This window comes from Poecilia formosa, unplaced genomic scaffold (assembly GCF_000485575.1).
Source record: "Poecilia formosa unplaced genomic scaffold, Poecilia_formosa-5.1.2 Scaffold48, whole genome shotgun sequence".
Taxonomy (NCBI): Eukaryota; Metazoa; Chordata; class Actinopteri; order Cyprinodontiformes; family Poeciliidae; genus Poecilia; species Poecilia formosa.
This window is the reverse complement of record NW_006799987.1, coordinates 2,870,026-2,884,900: the sequence shown is the minus strand read 5'-3', so window position 1 is coordinate 2,884,900 and position 14,875 is coordinate 2,870,026. Positions and strand designations below refer to the sequence as shown.

General features: G+C 43.5%; 2 protein-coding genes across 3 annotated transcripts in view; one reads left to right on the top strand and one right to left on the bottom strand.

The window, feature by feature from the left end:
* Nucleotides 1–7,995, top strand: part of cep295 (centrosomal protein 295) — a 17,453-nt gene extending 9,458 nt beyond the window's left edge. Inside the window, exons 16-30 of the mRNA XM_007552491.2 lie at nt 605–781; nt 869–1,408; nt 1,479–1,576; nt 3,343–3,433; nt 4,072–4,263; nt 4,342–4,463; nt 4,747–5,047; nt 5,122–5,256; nt 5,557–6,110; nt 6,401–6,565; nt 6,821–6,857; nt 6,954–7,232; nt 7,571–7,667; nt 7,742–7,841; nt 7,907–7,995. Coding sequence (XP_007552553.2) covers nt 605–781; nt 869–1,408; nt 1,479–1,576; nt 3,343–3,433; nt 4,072–4,263; nt 4,342–4,463; nt 4,747–5,047; nt 5,122–5,256; nt 5,557–6,110; nt 6,401–6,565; nt 6,821–6,857; nt 6,954–7,232; nt 7,571–7,667; nt 7,742–7,841; nt 7,907–7,951 — 2,933 coding nt within the window. The 3' untranslated portion in view covers nt 7,952–7,995. The remainder of the gene's footprint in view (nt 1–604; nt 782–868; nt 1,409–1,478; nt 1,577–3,342; nt 3,434–4,071; nt 4,264–4,341; nt 4,464–4,746; nt 5,048–5,121; nt 5,257–5,556; nt 6,111–6,400; nt 6,566–6,820; nt 6,858–6,953; nt 7,233–7,570; nt 7,668–7,741; nt 7,842–7,906) is intronic.
* Nucleotides 7,996–8,014: 19 nt separating this feature from the next.
* ech1 (enoyl CoA hydratase 1, peroxisomal) overlaps nt 8,015–14,875 on the bottom strand; it is a 7,931-nt gene continuing 1,070 nt past the window's right edge. The window contains exons 1-11 of one of the 2 annotated variants that reach the window (XM_007552492.2): nt 14,283–14,459; nt 14,126–14,173; nt 12,805–12,967; nt 11,348–11,436; nt 10,472–10,596; nt 10,344–10,392; nt 9,715–9,779; nt 9,139–9,209; nt 8,967–9,038; nt 8,634–8,784; nt 8,015–8,286 (exon numbers count right to left, since the gene is read on the bottom strand). In XM_007552492.2, the coding sequence (XP_007552554.1) occupies nt 8,182–8,286; nt 8,634–8,784; nt 8,967–9,038; nt 9,139–9,209; nt 9,715–9,779; nt 10,344–10,392; nt 10,472–10,596; nt 11,348–11,436; nt 12,805–12,967; nt 14,126–14,162 (927 nt within the window). In that variant the 5' untranslated portion in view covers nt 14,163–14,173; nt 14,283–14,459 and the 3' untranslated portion in view covers nt 8,015–8,181. Of the gene's footprint in view, nt 8,287–8,633; nt 8,785–8,966; nt 9,039–9,138; nt 9,210–9,714; nt 9,780–10,343; nt 10,393–10,471; nt 10,597–11,347; nt 11,437–12,804; nt 12,968–14,125; nt 14,174–14,282; nt 14,460–14,875 lie in introns of those variants that run through there. The other variant, XM_016671713.1, reaches the window with a different exon arrangement.

The window sequence follows — 14,875 nt, the reverse complement described above, 5'->3', positions numbered from 1 at the left end:
CTACAAAAGAGCAACTGTTAGGGATGCTCAAATATGAAAAATTGGACTGATATTGATATCTGATAGTAACACCGGTATTATGCCAGATTTACCAATATTTCATTTTATGATTTTTTTTTATCCGATTACTCGATTAATCGTAAGAATAATCGATAGATTACTCGATTACTAAAATATTCGTTTACAACAGCCCTAGTTACAGGTTAGTTTTCTAAACTACAAAAGAGCAACTGTTAGGGATGCTCAAATATGAAAAATTGGACTGATATTGATATCTGATAGTAACACCGGTATTATGCCAGATTTACCAATATTTCATTTTATAATTTTTTTTTATCCGATTACTCGATTAATCGTAAGAATAATCGATAGATTACTCGATCAATAGAAAGAATAATCGATAGATTACTCGATTACTAAAATATTCGTTTACAACAGCCCTACTTCATAATGTAACGTTATTATTTAATATTATTATTGGTGGTTAATTCCTGTGTATTTAACTCCTGGCCGCCGTAATGCAGCACCCAGTTAGCTTTGTTGATCTGCATCGTTTATCCAGGTTTAATTGTTTTAAAATATGTTCTGTCGTTTCCTTTCGAAGCTCCTCTGGTTCCGAGCGTCGTTCCTCCAGAACCTTCTGGACTCCTCCATCCTCCACGGACACAGAAGCCTCCAGTGACTCGGGTCAAACTGGGTTTCAAGTGGATGATTCCTCAACAACATGAGCTCAGCGCCATCCAAGAGGTGGAGACTCCGGTCAACATGAGTCGGGTTGCAGGTCCGCCTCCACTCCTTTGGTTCCGGACCCGTTTCGTCCAGTATTTAAACCAGGAGAAGCTCCTGATGATGATTCTTGTCTTTTCAGGCTGTAGACCCGATTCTGCTGAACGGCGGCTCGCCTTTTCAGGCCCAGAAGACGATGATCCTTCACACCTGCAGGAAGGTTCAGGATTTTTCTCCACATCTGACTGGATTCTGGAGTCTGGCTCCGTCTCCAGCTGCCGACCCAACTCTGCTGGGAGGCGGGTCGCCTTTTCAGGCCCAGAAGACGACTTTCCTTCACACTCAGCAGACTTCAGCCTGCGGTGCGGTTCTGCCAAGAGACGGGTCGTCTTTTCAGACACTGAAGACGACGCGCGTTCCCGCTCAGCAGACGGAAATCTGCAGGATGGTTCAGTACATGACACCAGGCAGTCTGGGTCCGTCTCCAGCTGTAGATCGGACTCGGCTGGGAGGCGGGTCGTCTCTTCAGGTCCAGAAGACGACGTTCCGTCACGCCTATCAGACGTTAACCTGCAGGATGGTTCTGCTGACAGCCGGGTCGGGTCGGAGACCTCCTGCCGTCTTCCCTGGAGGGAGCGACTCCTGTCTGGGGCAGCAACGACTCCAGAGTCGTCTGGTTCTGGTACGGATGCGCAGAAACGACCTGCTGAGGGAGAAAACGTGAAGCTGCAGTGATTCTCCTGTTTTTCTAGATTTGGCCATGAAAGCGACGTCAGCGCCTTGTTCTGATTCTGGAAGAGGAGCCGACTCGCCCGGTCCTGCAGCTCTGAGCTCTGGATCCCCCTCAGAGGTAACCGTGCCGAGCTAACCGCGCAGTCTGTGTGACTCTAATGAGAATCAGACGGATTTGACTTCATATCTGGACTTTCTTCTCCTGTGAATCCCCTCTGAGGTCCACCGGCTGTGGATCAGTGATGAAAACTAGCCAAATCTGAGAGCGGAGGCAGACGACGCCTCCACCGCTGATTACGCTGGAGAAGCTTCTGTGTGTGTGTGTGTGTGTGTGTGTGTGTGNTGTGAGCATTGTGAGAGTTGAAGGGAACTGAGAAGGGAAATACCAGGGCATGAAAGAGAGCATTAAAATGTTCTGTCTGGAAATCAGTGGAGTTGGCACTAGCGATGGGCTTGGAGACTTTATTATAGACACTTTATTGTCGTGGAAACGATGATTGAGTGTAATTGTGTTTTTCTGTCTCTGTCGCTCCTTCACCCCGGCTGAAGGAAACTGCAGACTAATGATAACACCTTCTGAGACGGTGGCGTACACACTGATGCACAGGGTATTCACAATCATTTTGCTGGTGAAGCTCTGAAATGATTAATAATTAAAGAAAGAGGCAATATTTTGTGTTTTCCTGGCACATAGTGCCATTTTATTGCATAATCAAGTAACTATACTTGTCAGTAGTAGTTGTTGTAAGAAAGCTATATATCAAATATAACTTAAATGAAATTTGACTTTGTAATTGAAATTGGGCCTCTGTCTCTTTAAGAAGTTCCTGCTCTTAAGAAACTCTGCCTTCAGGAAGTTTTCACAACATGGCTCCTTTATTAACCCTTTAGCAATATTTTTACCAGCATTGCACTGAGAAATAGCTCATATAATTAGGTCAGCAGACGTGCAGTTTCACCAGGTGTTTGCTAATTGCTGCTGGCTAGTCTGAAGGAGCTGAGTGAGGCAGAAGCTCAGAAGCTTGGAAACTGCAGCTCTGAGGTGCAGCTTCACCCTCAAAGGCGGGGCTAGGTCCAACCAAGCATTTTGCACAGCTGAATGGTTGCCACGGGAGATTAAAGGACTTCTCAAACATGCATGAAAGAATCAGGTATGTTCGGATGAGGGATAAACATTATAGTATAATGTAAAGCTCAAAGTTAATTTTATATAATACTGCCTCCTGTGGGCAGAATTTCTAAGTTTTGTACATCCAGTTTTCCTCTAAAATCACCTGCTGAAGAACCCGACCTGCAGCCTGTTCTGTGTCTGCCCAGTGACAAGGTCAGATCGGGTTTATTTTAAGCTGCTTTTACAGAAACCATTCGGGGGCTCCTTAAAAGGTTGTTGTTTTGCTATGAGTGTTTTTGGCGACACCTCACTTTGCTTTCTAAAAGGTTTGGCCTCAGGTGGTCACAGTACCTGCTGCTTGGAGTGTTGGCGTTTCAGAAACAGAAAGTGTGTGTGTGTGTGTGTGTGTGTGTGTGTGTGTGTGTGTGTGTGTGTGGTGTTGTGCGTGTGTGTGTGTGTTTCTGTGTACTGAGCGATGATGTGAAACGTCTGAACCTGAATCGTGTCCATTCAACACGTTTTCATGAGGGTTTCTACACTTGAACTGAGCTCAGTCCTTTAGTTCTGATCCGATTAGTAATAACTAGATCGGTCACCGATCGATCGGCACACCTCTAGTAATAACCGGCACGTCGTTTATTTTAGTCCAGCTTTTCATGACTTCTCTTTATTTTGCCACTGGAATGTTTTTGTTACATAAATCGCTTTAACCCGTCTTGTTGCTGAAACGTGCTTTACAGACACACCTGAGTGAGTCTCCGGTTTTGCCTCAGGCTCTCTGCAGGCTGGCCGGCTCCGACTGCCTCTCCTCCACCACCATCTCCAGCGGCAGCTACGTCTCCACCGACCCGGAGCAGAATGTCGGTGAGTCAGCCAGACCTGAAACCCGCAGTTGTTATAATAACTGACTTGCCATGTCTCTATAAATCAACTAATCGCTCAATAATTTCTGTTTGCATGATTCATTGTTTTTGTCTTTCTACCAAAAACTGGATGAAAAGTTTTCATTCTGGTCTTTTATTTTGGAGGATAATTTAGTTTACAGAGGCTTTATAATTAATGTTATTGGTTGTTTGTGTTGTTTTTATTCATTTTGGATATTTAAAATGTCTTCCAGTGTTAAATGTTTATTTGAATTTAAAGTTTGTTGTTCTTTGGGAATGACTTATTATTATTATTATTATTATTATTATTATGTCATGTTTATTATATTACTGCAAAATGGTCTCAAAACAACAATATTATCATTTATGGCAATAACTTCTGGGACAATTTATCAACCAGCAAAATGTTTTATTGTGACTAATTATGACTTTAAGACTCAAATTTATTACTTATTATTTTAATTATGACTTTTTATTGTCTTAATTATGAATAAAACTAATTATGGCTTTTATTCTGGTAATTCTGACTTCCTGTTGGGCTTTTATTTTGCCTTCCGCTGTGGAGCAGAAAACGTGTCTAATCGTTAAAAATGATCGCCAGCTTCCTGTTGGTTTCAGCAGACAACCCTCGGCTCTCCAACCCGACTGGACCGGGTTCTGGTGCCGCTTCCTGTGCGGGTTTTCCGGACTCGTCCGTCCCCGCTGGCCCGCCTGTTGACTCGGTGTTTAACGACAGCGTCATCCAGCGCATCATCGATAAATACACCAGAGAGCTCGACATCTCGCTCAGCGCCGCAGGAACGACGACAGGTCCGGATCCCGTTCCATCTCGGCCCGGTCCGGCCCGGTTCACGTCCAGAACGATAAAATCTCTCCTGTTGATCTCAGACAGCGACGCTCTGGAGGAGTCCGGCTCTTCGCTCTCTCAGCCGTCCAGGACGGAGGATGAGACGTCGGCTCGTCGTCGGCTCGCCCGGCGCCACCCGGTGGCCGGCCACGACCCAAACCCGGTCAGTCACTCATCCATTCAACCAGGTTCAGATCAATCAGAAGATCTGATCGGTTGATCTGATAAACCAGCTACATGTAATCAGAGCACAACTTGGAAACGAGATGGAGGCGTCAGATTTTAGCGGTTGGAGGATCTCTCTCTCTCTCTCTATCTCTCTCTCTAGTCTTTGGCCACGAGCCATTTCTGCTGCTCGCGCTAGGCTAGCACGTTAGCTTTGGTTGTATTTACCCAGAATGCCCTGCGGTCTCCGGTCCGGTTCTGAGCCTTTCTGCTGTTTTCAGGAGCAGAACCCGTCCTGCGTGGCTCCAGAGAGGCTCTCTGTTCTGGAGCGGTTGGTCGGCCAGCCGTCGGCTCAGTCCTCCATGATCGGTACCAGGCCCGGTCCGCCGGGTCGGAGCGGCTGGGACTCCACTCTGAGCCAGATGATCGGCCGCCTGTCCCAACAGTCCGACAGTCCGGGTTTCTGGGCTGGTCATGACACGTCGGAACCGTCTTGGTCGGATGAGCTGCCGGAGGAGGTCCAGATGAGGGTTCTGGTCGGGGAGCTGCAGGTCTCTGCCGATCAGCTCAGTGAAAGCTCCGGTGTGTTTTATTCTGGATCATTTCTGGTTTTTTAGTTAAAGATAATTTAAATTTAAATTAATGACCGAATTCAGGTGAACGAAGTTCTGCAGCCGAGTCCAGAGAACCATCAGGACTGCAGCGCCGCCTGGCTCGGAGTCCGCCCGCCTCGAACTCGGTGCTGCAGAACCGAGCCGGGCTGGAGGACCTGGACCCGCACGGCGCCGACGGTGAGAGAAAACATCAGGAGTGTTTCTCATTTAAACCCGATTTGGTGTTCTGGGTTCCCTCAGCCTGGCGGGCTGCCAGGATTAACCAGCTCCCACCAGGACAAACGATTGTTTATTTAAAATATTATCTTTACCAGCAGTTTTTGAGTGTCTTCACTCCAGATATCTATTAATTGATTACAGAAATAATTTTCAACTAATTTAATAATCGATTAATCAGTTAATGATTTTAGTCCTACATTTTTTGTTCTTCAGAAATAAAGTTGGACTGAAACGACTCGTCTTTCTCTCTCCACTCAGATTCGTTCCACCCGCTGCGTCCAGAAATCACCCACAACGAAACCGCTGACCCCCCTGTGACCTTTCACCTTCCTGACCTCAACACATCAGACGATCCGTCGCTGGAGCAGCTGAGAGCGGAGGAGCCGGACGGCCACAGAGACGTTGAGGAGTCCTTCTCCCGGCTCGTCATCTCCGAGTGCGTCCAGCAGGACGGAGTCCTGACACCGCCCTGCGTGTCCTACATGTCCCCCGCCCTGGGGACGGCGCCCTGCGTATCCCACATGTCCCTCGCCCTGGGGACGGCGCCCTGCGTGTCCTACATGTCCCCCGCCCTGGGGACGGCGCCCTGCGTGTCCTACATGTCCCCCGCCCTGGGGACGGCGCCCTGCGTGTCCCACATGTCCCCCGCCCCGGGGACGCCGCCCTGCGTGTCCCACATGTCCCCCGCCCTGGTGACGCCGCCCTGCGGGTTCGGGGAAGCGTCCGCTCTCGGCTCGTCGGAGGCAGAATCCTCCAGAATTTCCGTCCCAGTCGGTGAAGGTCAGGATTTCTCCAGCTCAGAAATCACACCGGTATGTTTTCATCTGACTGACGTAGAAAACAAGAATCATTTTAAGGTTCGATCAGGTGCAGAAAATCTAAAACGGATCATTTTAAGTTGTGTGGAAAATTAAATGAACAGCAGCAGCAGCTAGCGTAGCGCTGCGTGTTATGCAGAGCTGGAGAGCAACTAGTTACATTTACTCAGTTACATTTACTTGAGTAAAGTTTTGGGGGAAAAAGTACTTTCAGGAGTGTTTTTAGCGCTGAACTGTTAGTTCCTCCTGCTGGATCTGAACCGGGTGGATTTGTGGTTCTGTAGGAGTCAGACGGGGAGAGGGGCATCCTGGAGCAGTCTCAGATCACGTTGGTGAGTCTGACGGACACGACGCTCCAGGACGCGGTCGCCACGGACGACGAGGGACTGCAGGACGGTCCAGACAGCATCACAGATGGACAGGAAACCATGGAAACGGAGCCGACAGAGGTTCATTTATCTCAGCTTTACATCGAATCTGCAGTAACTTTAATTAAAAATGTTTGTTTGTTAAACTTACCAGAATAATACAACATATTAATGAACAATGTAGACAGAAAACATTGAAATTAGTCTCAGAAATGTTCTTGAAAAAAATTGAAAATTTGTGTTTCAAAAGTAAAATATTTGCAAGAAAAACGTCACAAATGGTGACAGTTTGAACAAACATCAACATTTTTCTAACCGGCACGCTTTGTCCACCAGGGGGCTGAAACCACGTTGGCTCATCAGACGCCATCAGGTACAGACAGATCAGCTGCTCAGGTCGAAGCATCAAGTGAGGCCTTAAAGCCGCCATCTTGATTATGGCCGCCATCTTGTTGGTCCCCGTGTCCAGCGTCCCTCCTGGAGTTCCTCTGGAGTCCCAGCAGGAACCAGCATGACGTCTTCCAGCGGCGGCGCCGGGTTCTCATGCAGCGGTCCGACCGGCGCGTTCAGGAGATCAAAGCCAAGCGGGCCGCTGCCAGGAACGGACCCCCGAGTTGGGTTCTGGTCGAAGGACGAGATACAGGTAGAGCCAAGGTCCAGACCGTCCCCAGGAAGGAGACGGCCGAGTCCCAGAGCACGACGGAGGACAGGAAGAGAGCAGAGAGGAAGCTCCGCCCACCTCCACCAGGTAGCACACCTTATAAGGTCTACGACTTTAACCTCAGGACGTTTTTTATCGCATTATTACGACTTACTGTTGTACGACTTTTTGTGTTATTAGAATTTTCTCAGCTTACAAATTTCTCATAACTGTTTCATAATTCTGATCCTTTTATTCTGAGAATATAATAGTTTTGTCAGAGCACTTTTTCCAAAATGTTACTCTAGTAAATGTAACTAGTTTCTCTCCAGCTCTGGCTGCGTTTTGCTGTTTTACAGATTTTTGTTGTTTTTCCATCCTGGTTCTGATTCGTTCATCTCCAGACGTCGTTTTAACAGAATTTTGCGACCCGGTTCTTCTCTCAGGTCGCCGCTCCGGTCCTCAGATCGGAACCGACGTTCGGATCAGCGATCCGGATCAGAGGAAGCGGAACCTGTCAGAGATGCACCAGCGGACCCAGAGGTACCGGCGGGCCGGGGCGGGCCGTCTGCGCTCTGAGCAGTGTGTGAGCGCCGTGTGTGTGTGTGTGTGTTCAGGCTGTACGAGCAGCTGGAGGAGGTGAAGCAGCAGCGAGCAGCCCGCAGCCGGCAGGAGGACTGGGCCAGGAACCGGCTCAGGGCCAAGGAGTTCCACAGGGTAGGAGCGTTTCCGCCTCGGGTTCCTGCAGCAGAACCGCAGCTCACTCTGATTTCCCTCCACAGAAAACGCTGCAGAAGCTCCGAGCCAAGCAGACGCCAACGTTTTAATTTATCACCTTTATTTAATAAAAACTCAGATTGTTTTAAAGATTGGGCTCAGACTGATGTTTGGCACAAATAAACATTTATTCAGATGAATTTATTAAATAAACATAATTAATTCGCAACAAGAAACCAAAGTTATAAAGATTAGAGAACCCAAACCGATCATCCAGGAGGTCGGTGTTAATCTGGTGGCTGAAGAGAATAATCTGGAGATTAAAACCGTCAGCAGAGGCTCAGAGTTTGGAGAAAAGCGTCTCTTTGGGGCTTTTCTTCTCCATGGCGGCCTGAGCCGACTTCATCACATCCTGGGTCTGCAGCATGCTCATGTTCCAGGCCGCCTGCAGAGACGGACAGGAAGAACTGCAGCCAACGTTTTACTTTATATGATCAGCATGATCCAATACTGAAACCGATAAAAAGTCAAACTCAAATAACATAAGATCTATGAAAAAACTAAACAGATCAAATAAACATGAATATTATCTGATATGAACTTTAAAAAAATAAAATTACACAAAATAAAAGTATTCTAATAAACCTGACTAATATATCGACTAATAAAATGCAAAAAACTTCAAATCAAAAAGACTAAAAAATATAAACTAATAAAGATAAACGGGCCAAATGAACATTATTATAAACTTTAAGATAAACAGATGTAAATAAAAGCAGCGGGGTGCCGAACCATGTAGTCCAGTCCCTCAGCGACGCTGTGATCTCTGGAGTAGATCAGGTTGATCTTGGTTCCCTGCACGGCCACCGGGCTGCGCGCCGCTATCTCCGCCGCCATGTCCAGCGCGCCGGCCATCATGGCTTCCTGGTCTGGAAACACCCGGCTGCAGCGACAAGCACGTTCAGGCTGCAGCTCAAAACGGGAGTCACAAAATAAGGATTGCTGAAAATGTCACATTTACAGAAAATAAAATCTGGGGGAAAATATGAGTAAAGTTTTTAAAGTGATTAGTCCAAATACCCGACTGTGTAAAATCTGCCATCGCTTTTAACGTTGGGTTTTTACCTGACCAGTCCGCTGCTCTTGGCCTCGTCGGCGTACATCTTCCTGGCGGTCAGAGCCAGCTCGTTCACCAGGCTGCACACACCGCACATGACCTTTCAACTCAAGGTTCCTGCTAATAAACATGGCCGAGTCCGAAACCAGCGGACCAGAACCCGGTCGGGTTGGGTTTTACCTGCGGCTGCCGATCACTTTAGGAAGCCGCTGCAGCGTTCCTACGTCCGCCGCCAGACCGATATCCACTTCCTGTGAAACGGAGACGATCCGGATCAGACGGAACCGCTCAGAACGTTCCCAACCATCAAGACTGAGCTGCTGACTTTAACAGGGAAGTTCAAAGAGTAAAAACTCCAGAGAAACTTATGGTCCTTCATCCACACGCAGCTCAGTCTCCATAAAAACAAACATGTCCGCCACGTCTTAAGCTGGAATGGTTTCCGAAACGTTCCCATCCACACAAACACGCCACTCAGTGTTGCTTTAAACATGCCAACCCATAGGGGGCAGTGCAGCACAAGGCCAAAACCTGTCAGCCAATCAGATTGCTTCAAATAACCACAACTTCCTGTTAGGACTTAATCATGGCGCCAGGAGGATCAGTTGTAGCTTAAGCTACTTTTAAATACTTTATTAGAATATGAGGTAATTAAAAAACAAAACGCTTTGAAATTGTGTCAAAGCAATATGTTGATATATTAGTGCATCATTTGTCCAGCTGCAACTATTCCTGAGTTTTGACCCGTTTTCTGACCTTGACCTGGAACCAGGCGTCCTGGGTGCACAGCCGAATGTCACAGGCTGTGATCAGGTCAACGCCTGCAGGAAGAACCAATAATTATTAGAAACGATCAATAATCTGGTTTAATTAATCAGCTGCAGCTCTGTTTTAAATGAATTTATAGCATCTAAAGGCTAAATAAAACATTTAATCAGTGAGAAAAGGCAGAAGCAGGTTTTAAAAGATTTTTTTTCTACATTTTTAGGATTTAAGATGAAAATATGAAATAAATTTGTAATTTAGAACATTTATATCTGTTTTTTTATGTTTTTAGGTAGACAACATAAAAGTTTTCAGTTAAATCACCTTGTAAGTTTTGTGTTATTTCAAACGTACTGAGATATTTGACTAAAAATACTTGGAAAGATTTCACTTTTACAGTGAAGGACTTTGTACCAGTAAAAACAAAGGACCTTCTCTTTCCTGAATAAAATAACTCAAATTAATAAAATCCTTGCAGTTTCAGATTAAGTAAATTTAACTGTAAATTTTTAAAAAATCTAATTAAAGGTTTCTTATCAAGTAAAAATAAGCAATGACTTCATGTCTTTGTTACGCTTCTCGCTGCTGGATTTATGTCGGCCATCTTGATGGCGTCCTACCTCCTCCGATGCAGGCTCCATGGACCGCCGCCACCACCGGCTTTGGACACTGCAGGAGAAGAAGAAGAAGTGAACCCTGAGCGTCTGATGAGCCTTTCTGACCGCCGGTCCTCCCTCACACCGTTTACCTTCTCCAAGACGGAGAACGTCTCCTGGTACCTCTTGATCAGTTTCCTGACGTTCCAGGCGATCCGCGCCGAGTCGTCGCCTTCCGGCTGCAGAATGTCGCCCGCCATGTCCATCAGGTCGAGCCCTGGACGGCGGCAGGTCAGACGGGATCAGAACCCGGCGGCGGCATCGTGGCGTTGCCCACAGAGTCAGCTGTTTATTTTCACCTCAGAGTAGTCATCTGTCTGTTATTCCTATCTCAGTTTCATCCACTGGGGGGAGTACTAACTTTTTCCATGTGGGCCAAAATTGTCGATAAAACAATCCGACTTAAAATCAAGCAAATAAAGTAACTCGATTTTTAATGTAGATCCAAAACTTAATGGGATTTTTACAACGGCCTGCCAGGAGCTTCGTAAGTAGAAATAAAGAAGTACATTCCTGCCAAAAACTTAGAAATTCAGTGATTAAGTCTCAGAAATGTTCTAGAAAAATGTGTGACATTTGAAATTCAGAAATCTCCAACTTTTTTTGTTTATCTTAAAATTCTTGCACATTTCCTTGTTTATTTTTTTTTCTAGAAATTTTCTTAAATTCATCAGAATTTCTTTCTGTTTTTTTATTGGTAAAATTTGTGAGATGTTTTTGGCAGAAATGTACTCTTCCTGTTTTTTATACATTTCCAGTGGCATTAATCCGCCGTCGTACTGGAGCAGGTTGATTTTTGCATTTAAAGAAACAAACTTCAGAGACTGGAAACAGATTCTTAGATTTCTGCAGCTGTTTGCACTAATCTGAGTATTTTCTGCATGTCGTTGTTTATTATGTATTTTATATGAAAGGTCACATAAACGTATTTCTACTAAAGGCCCGTTTCCAGCCAGACGGACGCTCACCTGCTGTGAAGGTCGACCCCGCTCCAGAAATCAGCACCACCCTGCAGGTCTGGTCGTCAGAGATCTGCTGGAAACACTCCACCATCTCCCTACAATGAGAAAAACCACCATTTGTAACAAAACAATGAAATTATCAAAAACTCGTCTCAAAAAGACAAACTATTAACTAAATTCATGATAAATGACTTATTTTTAGCCCAATTAAAACCCCAGATTCAGTGTCTCTGAGCTTTAGAAAACTGAAAATGTCAAATATAGCATTCACAGAAAGTTGAGTGGAAGGAAAAACTACACCACCCTTCTAGAACTTGGGGAAGTTTGTGAAATGTAGTTGCACCATTAGGATTTTCCACCTGAAAATGTTGCTGGTTTAAAATAATTTCTAAACTTTATTTGAAATCTATAAAAGCCCCTTAATATCTGGGTCAAAGGTCAGCAGTGTTTACAATCTTGGAGGGATTTTTAGCCTCAAACCTGATAAATAAAATTAATTCAGAGACGCTAATGTGACCCGAGCCAAAGTTGTGCAGCCGCCGGGTTTGAGGGAATTTATGACATTTTTTTTTTACCATAAAGTTAATATTTATGTACATTTATTTATTACAGTTTTTGTAGAAGCTGTTACGGTAGAAACTAAATTCTTGGTTTAAAACTGTATTTAACTGGTTACAGTCTGACCTAACAGGACTTTTTTTGTAAAATGAATTCCCAATTTGAATAAAGAACATAAAAAAACAATAAAATTGATGTAAACTAAAGATATGAATTAAAAATGATTATGCTAAACTGGCAGAGATGCGCCATATTTAACAATAACAAACTTCTACTTTCCATTTCATTGATACTTAATGTGGCTCAAAAATAAATCTCTGATTTTTTCATATTAAATCTGATTTCTGATTTTAATAATAAAAAAATAAATTACAAGTGATGGAAAATATTCTCAGAAAGTGGGTTTTACTTTAATCCTCCCTTCTGTGAGCTGAACTGTGGAGAACAGAGCCAAATTACCAGAAAAAACTTTGTTTTAATGAGAAAAGCTTCAGGATTAACGGACCAGCTCAGCCTGTGAACCTTTACAAGATGCTCAACTTTCCTCATTTCAATTTGGTTTAATCATAAAGTTATTACTTTATTCTCCTTATAGTACGACTGTTTTCTGGTAATATTAATATTTTATTCTCGCATTATTTCGACTTCATTGTCATATTAATTAATTATTGCAATATTCTTGTTTTACTCTTGTAATTAACCATAAAAAACAAAAAAATCGCAGTCTGGCCCCAACACTCAGAGCCCAAATAAATAGAAAAACACGCTTAAACAAGATGGCTGCCCTGGGCGCGATGACATCATCCTGAACTACGGAAACCCAGAAAAAAAATCAACAAAAAAATCCAGATTTTCCAGAAGTTAAATGTTGAAGAACTGAAAGCGGAGCCGAGTGTTGGTCTTGCCTCCAGAAGGCTTTGTTCATGGCGTTGAGCTTGGCGGGTCGGTGCAGCTGGACGTGCGTGACGGACTCGGCCGGCTGGCTGACGGCCAGCGTGGTGAACGGCGCCGTGGGCCCGTCTGAGGACGACATGGTTCTGACCGGGACGGGTCGCCACATCCTGCCGTCTGAACGACAAAGACATTTCATTTTTTTATTCACAGAGAAAAGATGACCTTTGACCCAGCTGAGGAGAAAAACTGCATCACATTTTATTAAAGTTTAACATGTCTTAAAAGAGTAAAACTTATAAAAACAAAAAGATTCTGATTCAGATCAGGAGTTTAAATCCATTCAGGCATTTTCCTTCACTTACATTTTAACAAATGAAAAACATTGTTTACTGTTTCTCCCATTGTTTTTTTTGAATACTTGTTTATGGTTGTGAAAATATTTGCTAGTAGGACAGAAATAGTTTCTAAATCTGAATTTATTCTTTCCTTTTATAGATTTGCTGCTGATCATTTGTTACTTTCAGTTCATTCTTTATGTTATGGAATAATAGTATTTTTCTCACGTAAACTATTATTCAACTTTATTTTTATGATGAAAGAAATAAATCTCTAAAACTCTGAAAAAAAACTTTTCACCACATGAGCAGTATATTTGAAGTATTAAACAACGTTTTAAATGTTGGTTGTTTTCTATTCTTTGTGTTTATTCTCAGCAACAAGAACAGATTATGTGTCGCTCATTTTTCTAAAAAAATATCTTGTTTTATGTTGCTCAGTTCCCCAAACATTTGTGCTAAAGTCTGCCCTTGAGGAAAAGTCACTGGATGTTTGTTGTGAAATCAAATAATTGCATCAAACATGGTTGACTAATGATCAATATTTTGTGTTTTACCTTTCACTTTTACTAGACTTTAATTCATCTGTAAAATGTGTAACTGCATCAACAGCCAAAATGGAAGATCATTTTTGTTCTGTGACCGAGGGCCGCTCAACCTCACTTCGAGGCCTTAAATGGCCCCCTATCCGCACTTTGGACACCAGTGGAATAAGTTCTACCTGATTTTAGGTAAGTTGTTAAAAATGTTTTGTTAATTTTAAGGAAACTCTAAGAACTTTGACTCGATCCGTAAACTTGACCTTTGACCTATATTCCATTTAAAGCTCGTTTCTTTCATTTAATCGGATTTTCGAACCTAATCTCCGACAAAAACATGAGGAGATGATCGGAAACTACATGTTTATTTTTTTAACTATGAAGTTCACAAACTGCGAGTTAATAAGCCAACATAAACATAAACGAGTTAATAAGCCAACATAAACAGTTAAACTTACATTTAGGCAGGGCTGATCTAAACAGGACCGACAGCATCGCCCTTTGCCCTGCAGACATCGGATGTTTTCAATGTGATAAAACTGAGACATTTAAAAATCCCTGCTAGCTACCATGCTAACTAGCATGGCTAATGCTAACTGAGACCAGCTAACTTACCGAAACTCTCCGCTGCTTCACTGGTTCACCTCCAACTAAATGTTAAACAACACAACAATGTATGTCTAAAATTAAACTACAAACCGGAACGAAACTTTCAGAAACGGATTCCCAGCCATTTGAGCTTCTAATACGGTGGCCGATGAGGCTCACGTAGCGTACGGAGAAACGCGAACTGATCTGTTCAGGATTTTGATACTGTTGAGTTTTATATGAATGTTAAAATGAAGTAATTTATATATTTATTCAACATGAAATAACATTTCTAGAGATAACAAGGAAAAACTGATAAAAAGTGTTTTTGTAGAAGTGCTTTAAAAGTAAACTGATATTTTTAAAGAATATTTCAATGAAATTTCAGTTCTTCAAACTAAGTAGGTTGAAGACTTAACTAAGGTTCAGTAGGAAACGTGTATGAATTAAAATGAAATAAAATGAGACTTATAATTCCACCTAAAAGTAGTTTAACAATCAGGGTGCTTTCTGTCAGCCAAAATAATGAATTAGCACATAAACTTCCTCGGTAACACTTTATTTGAAGGGGGGTGAATAAGACTGACATGACACTGTCATAAACATGACATAACACCTGT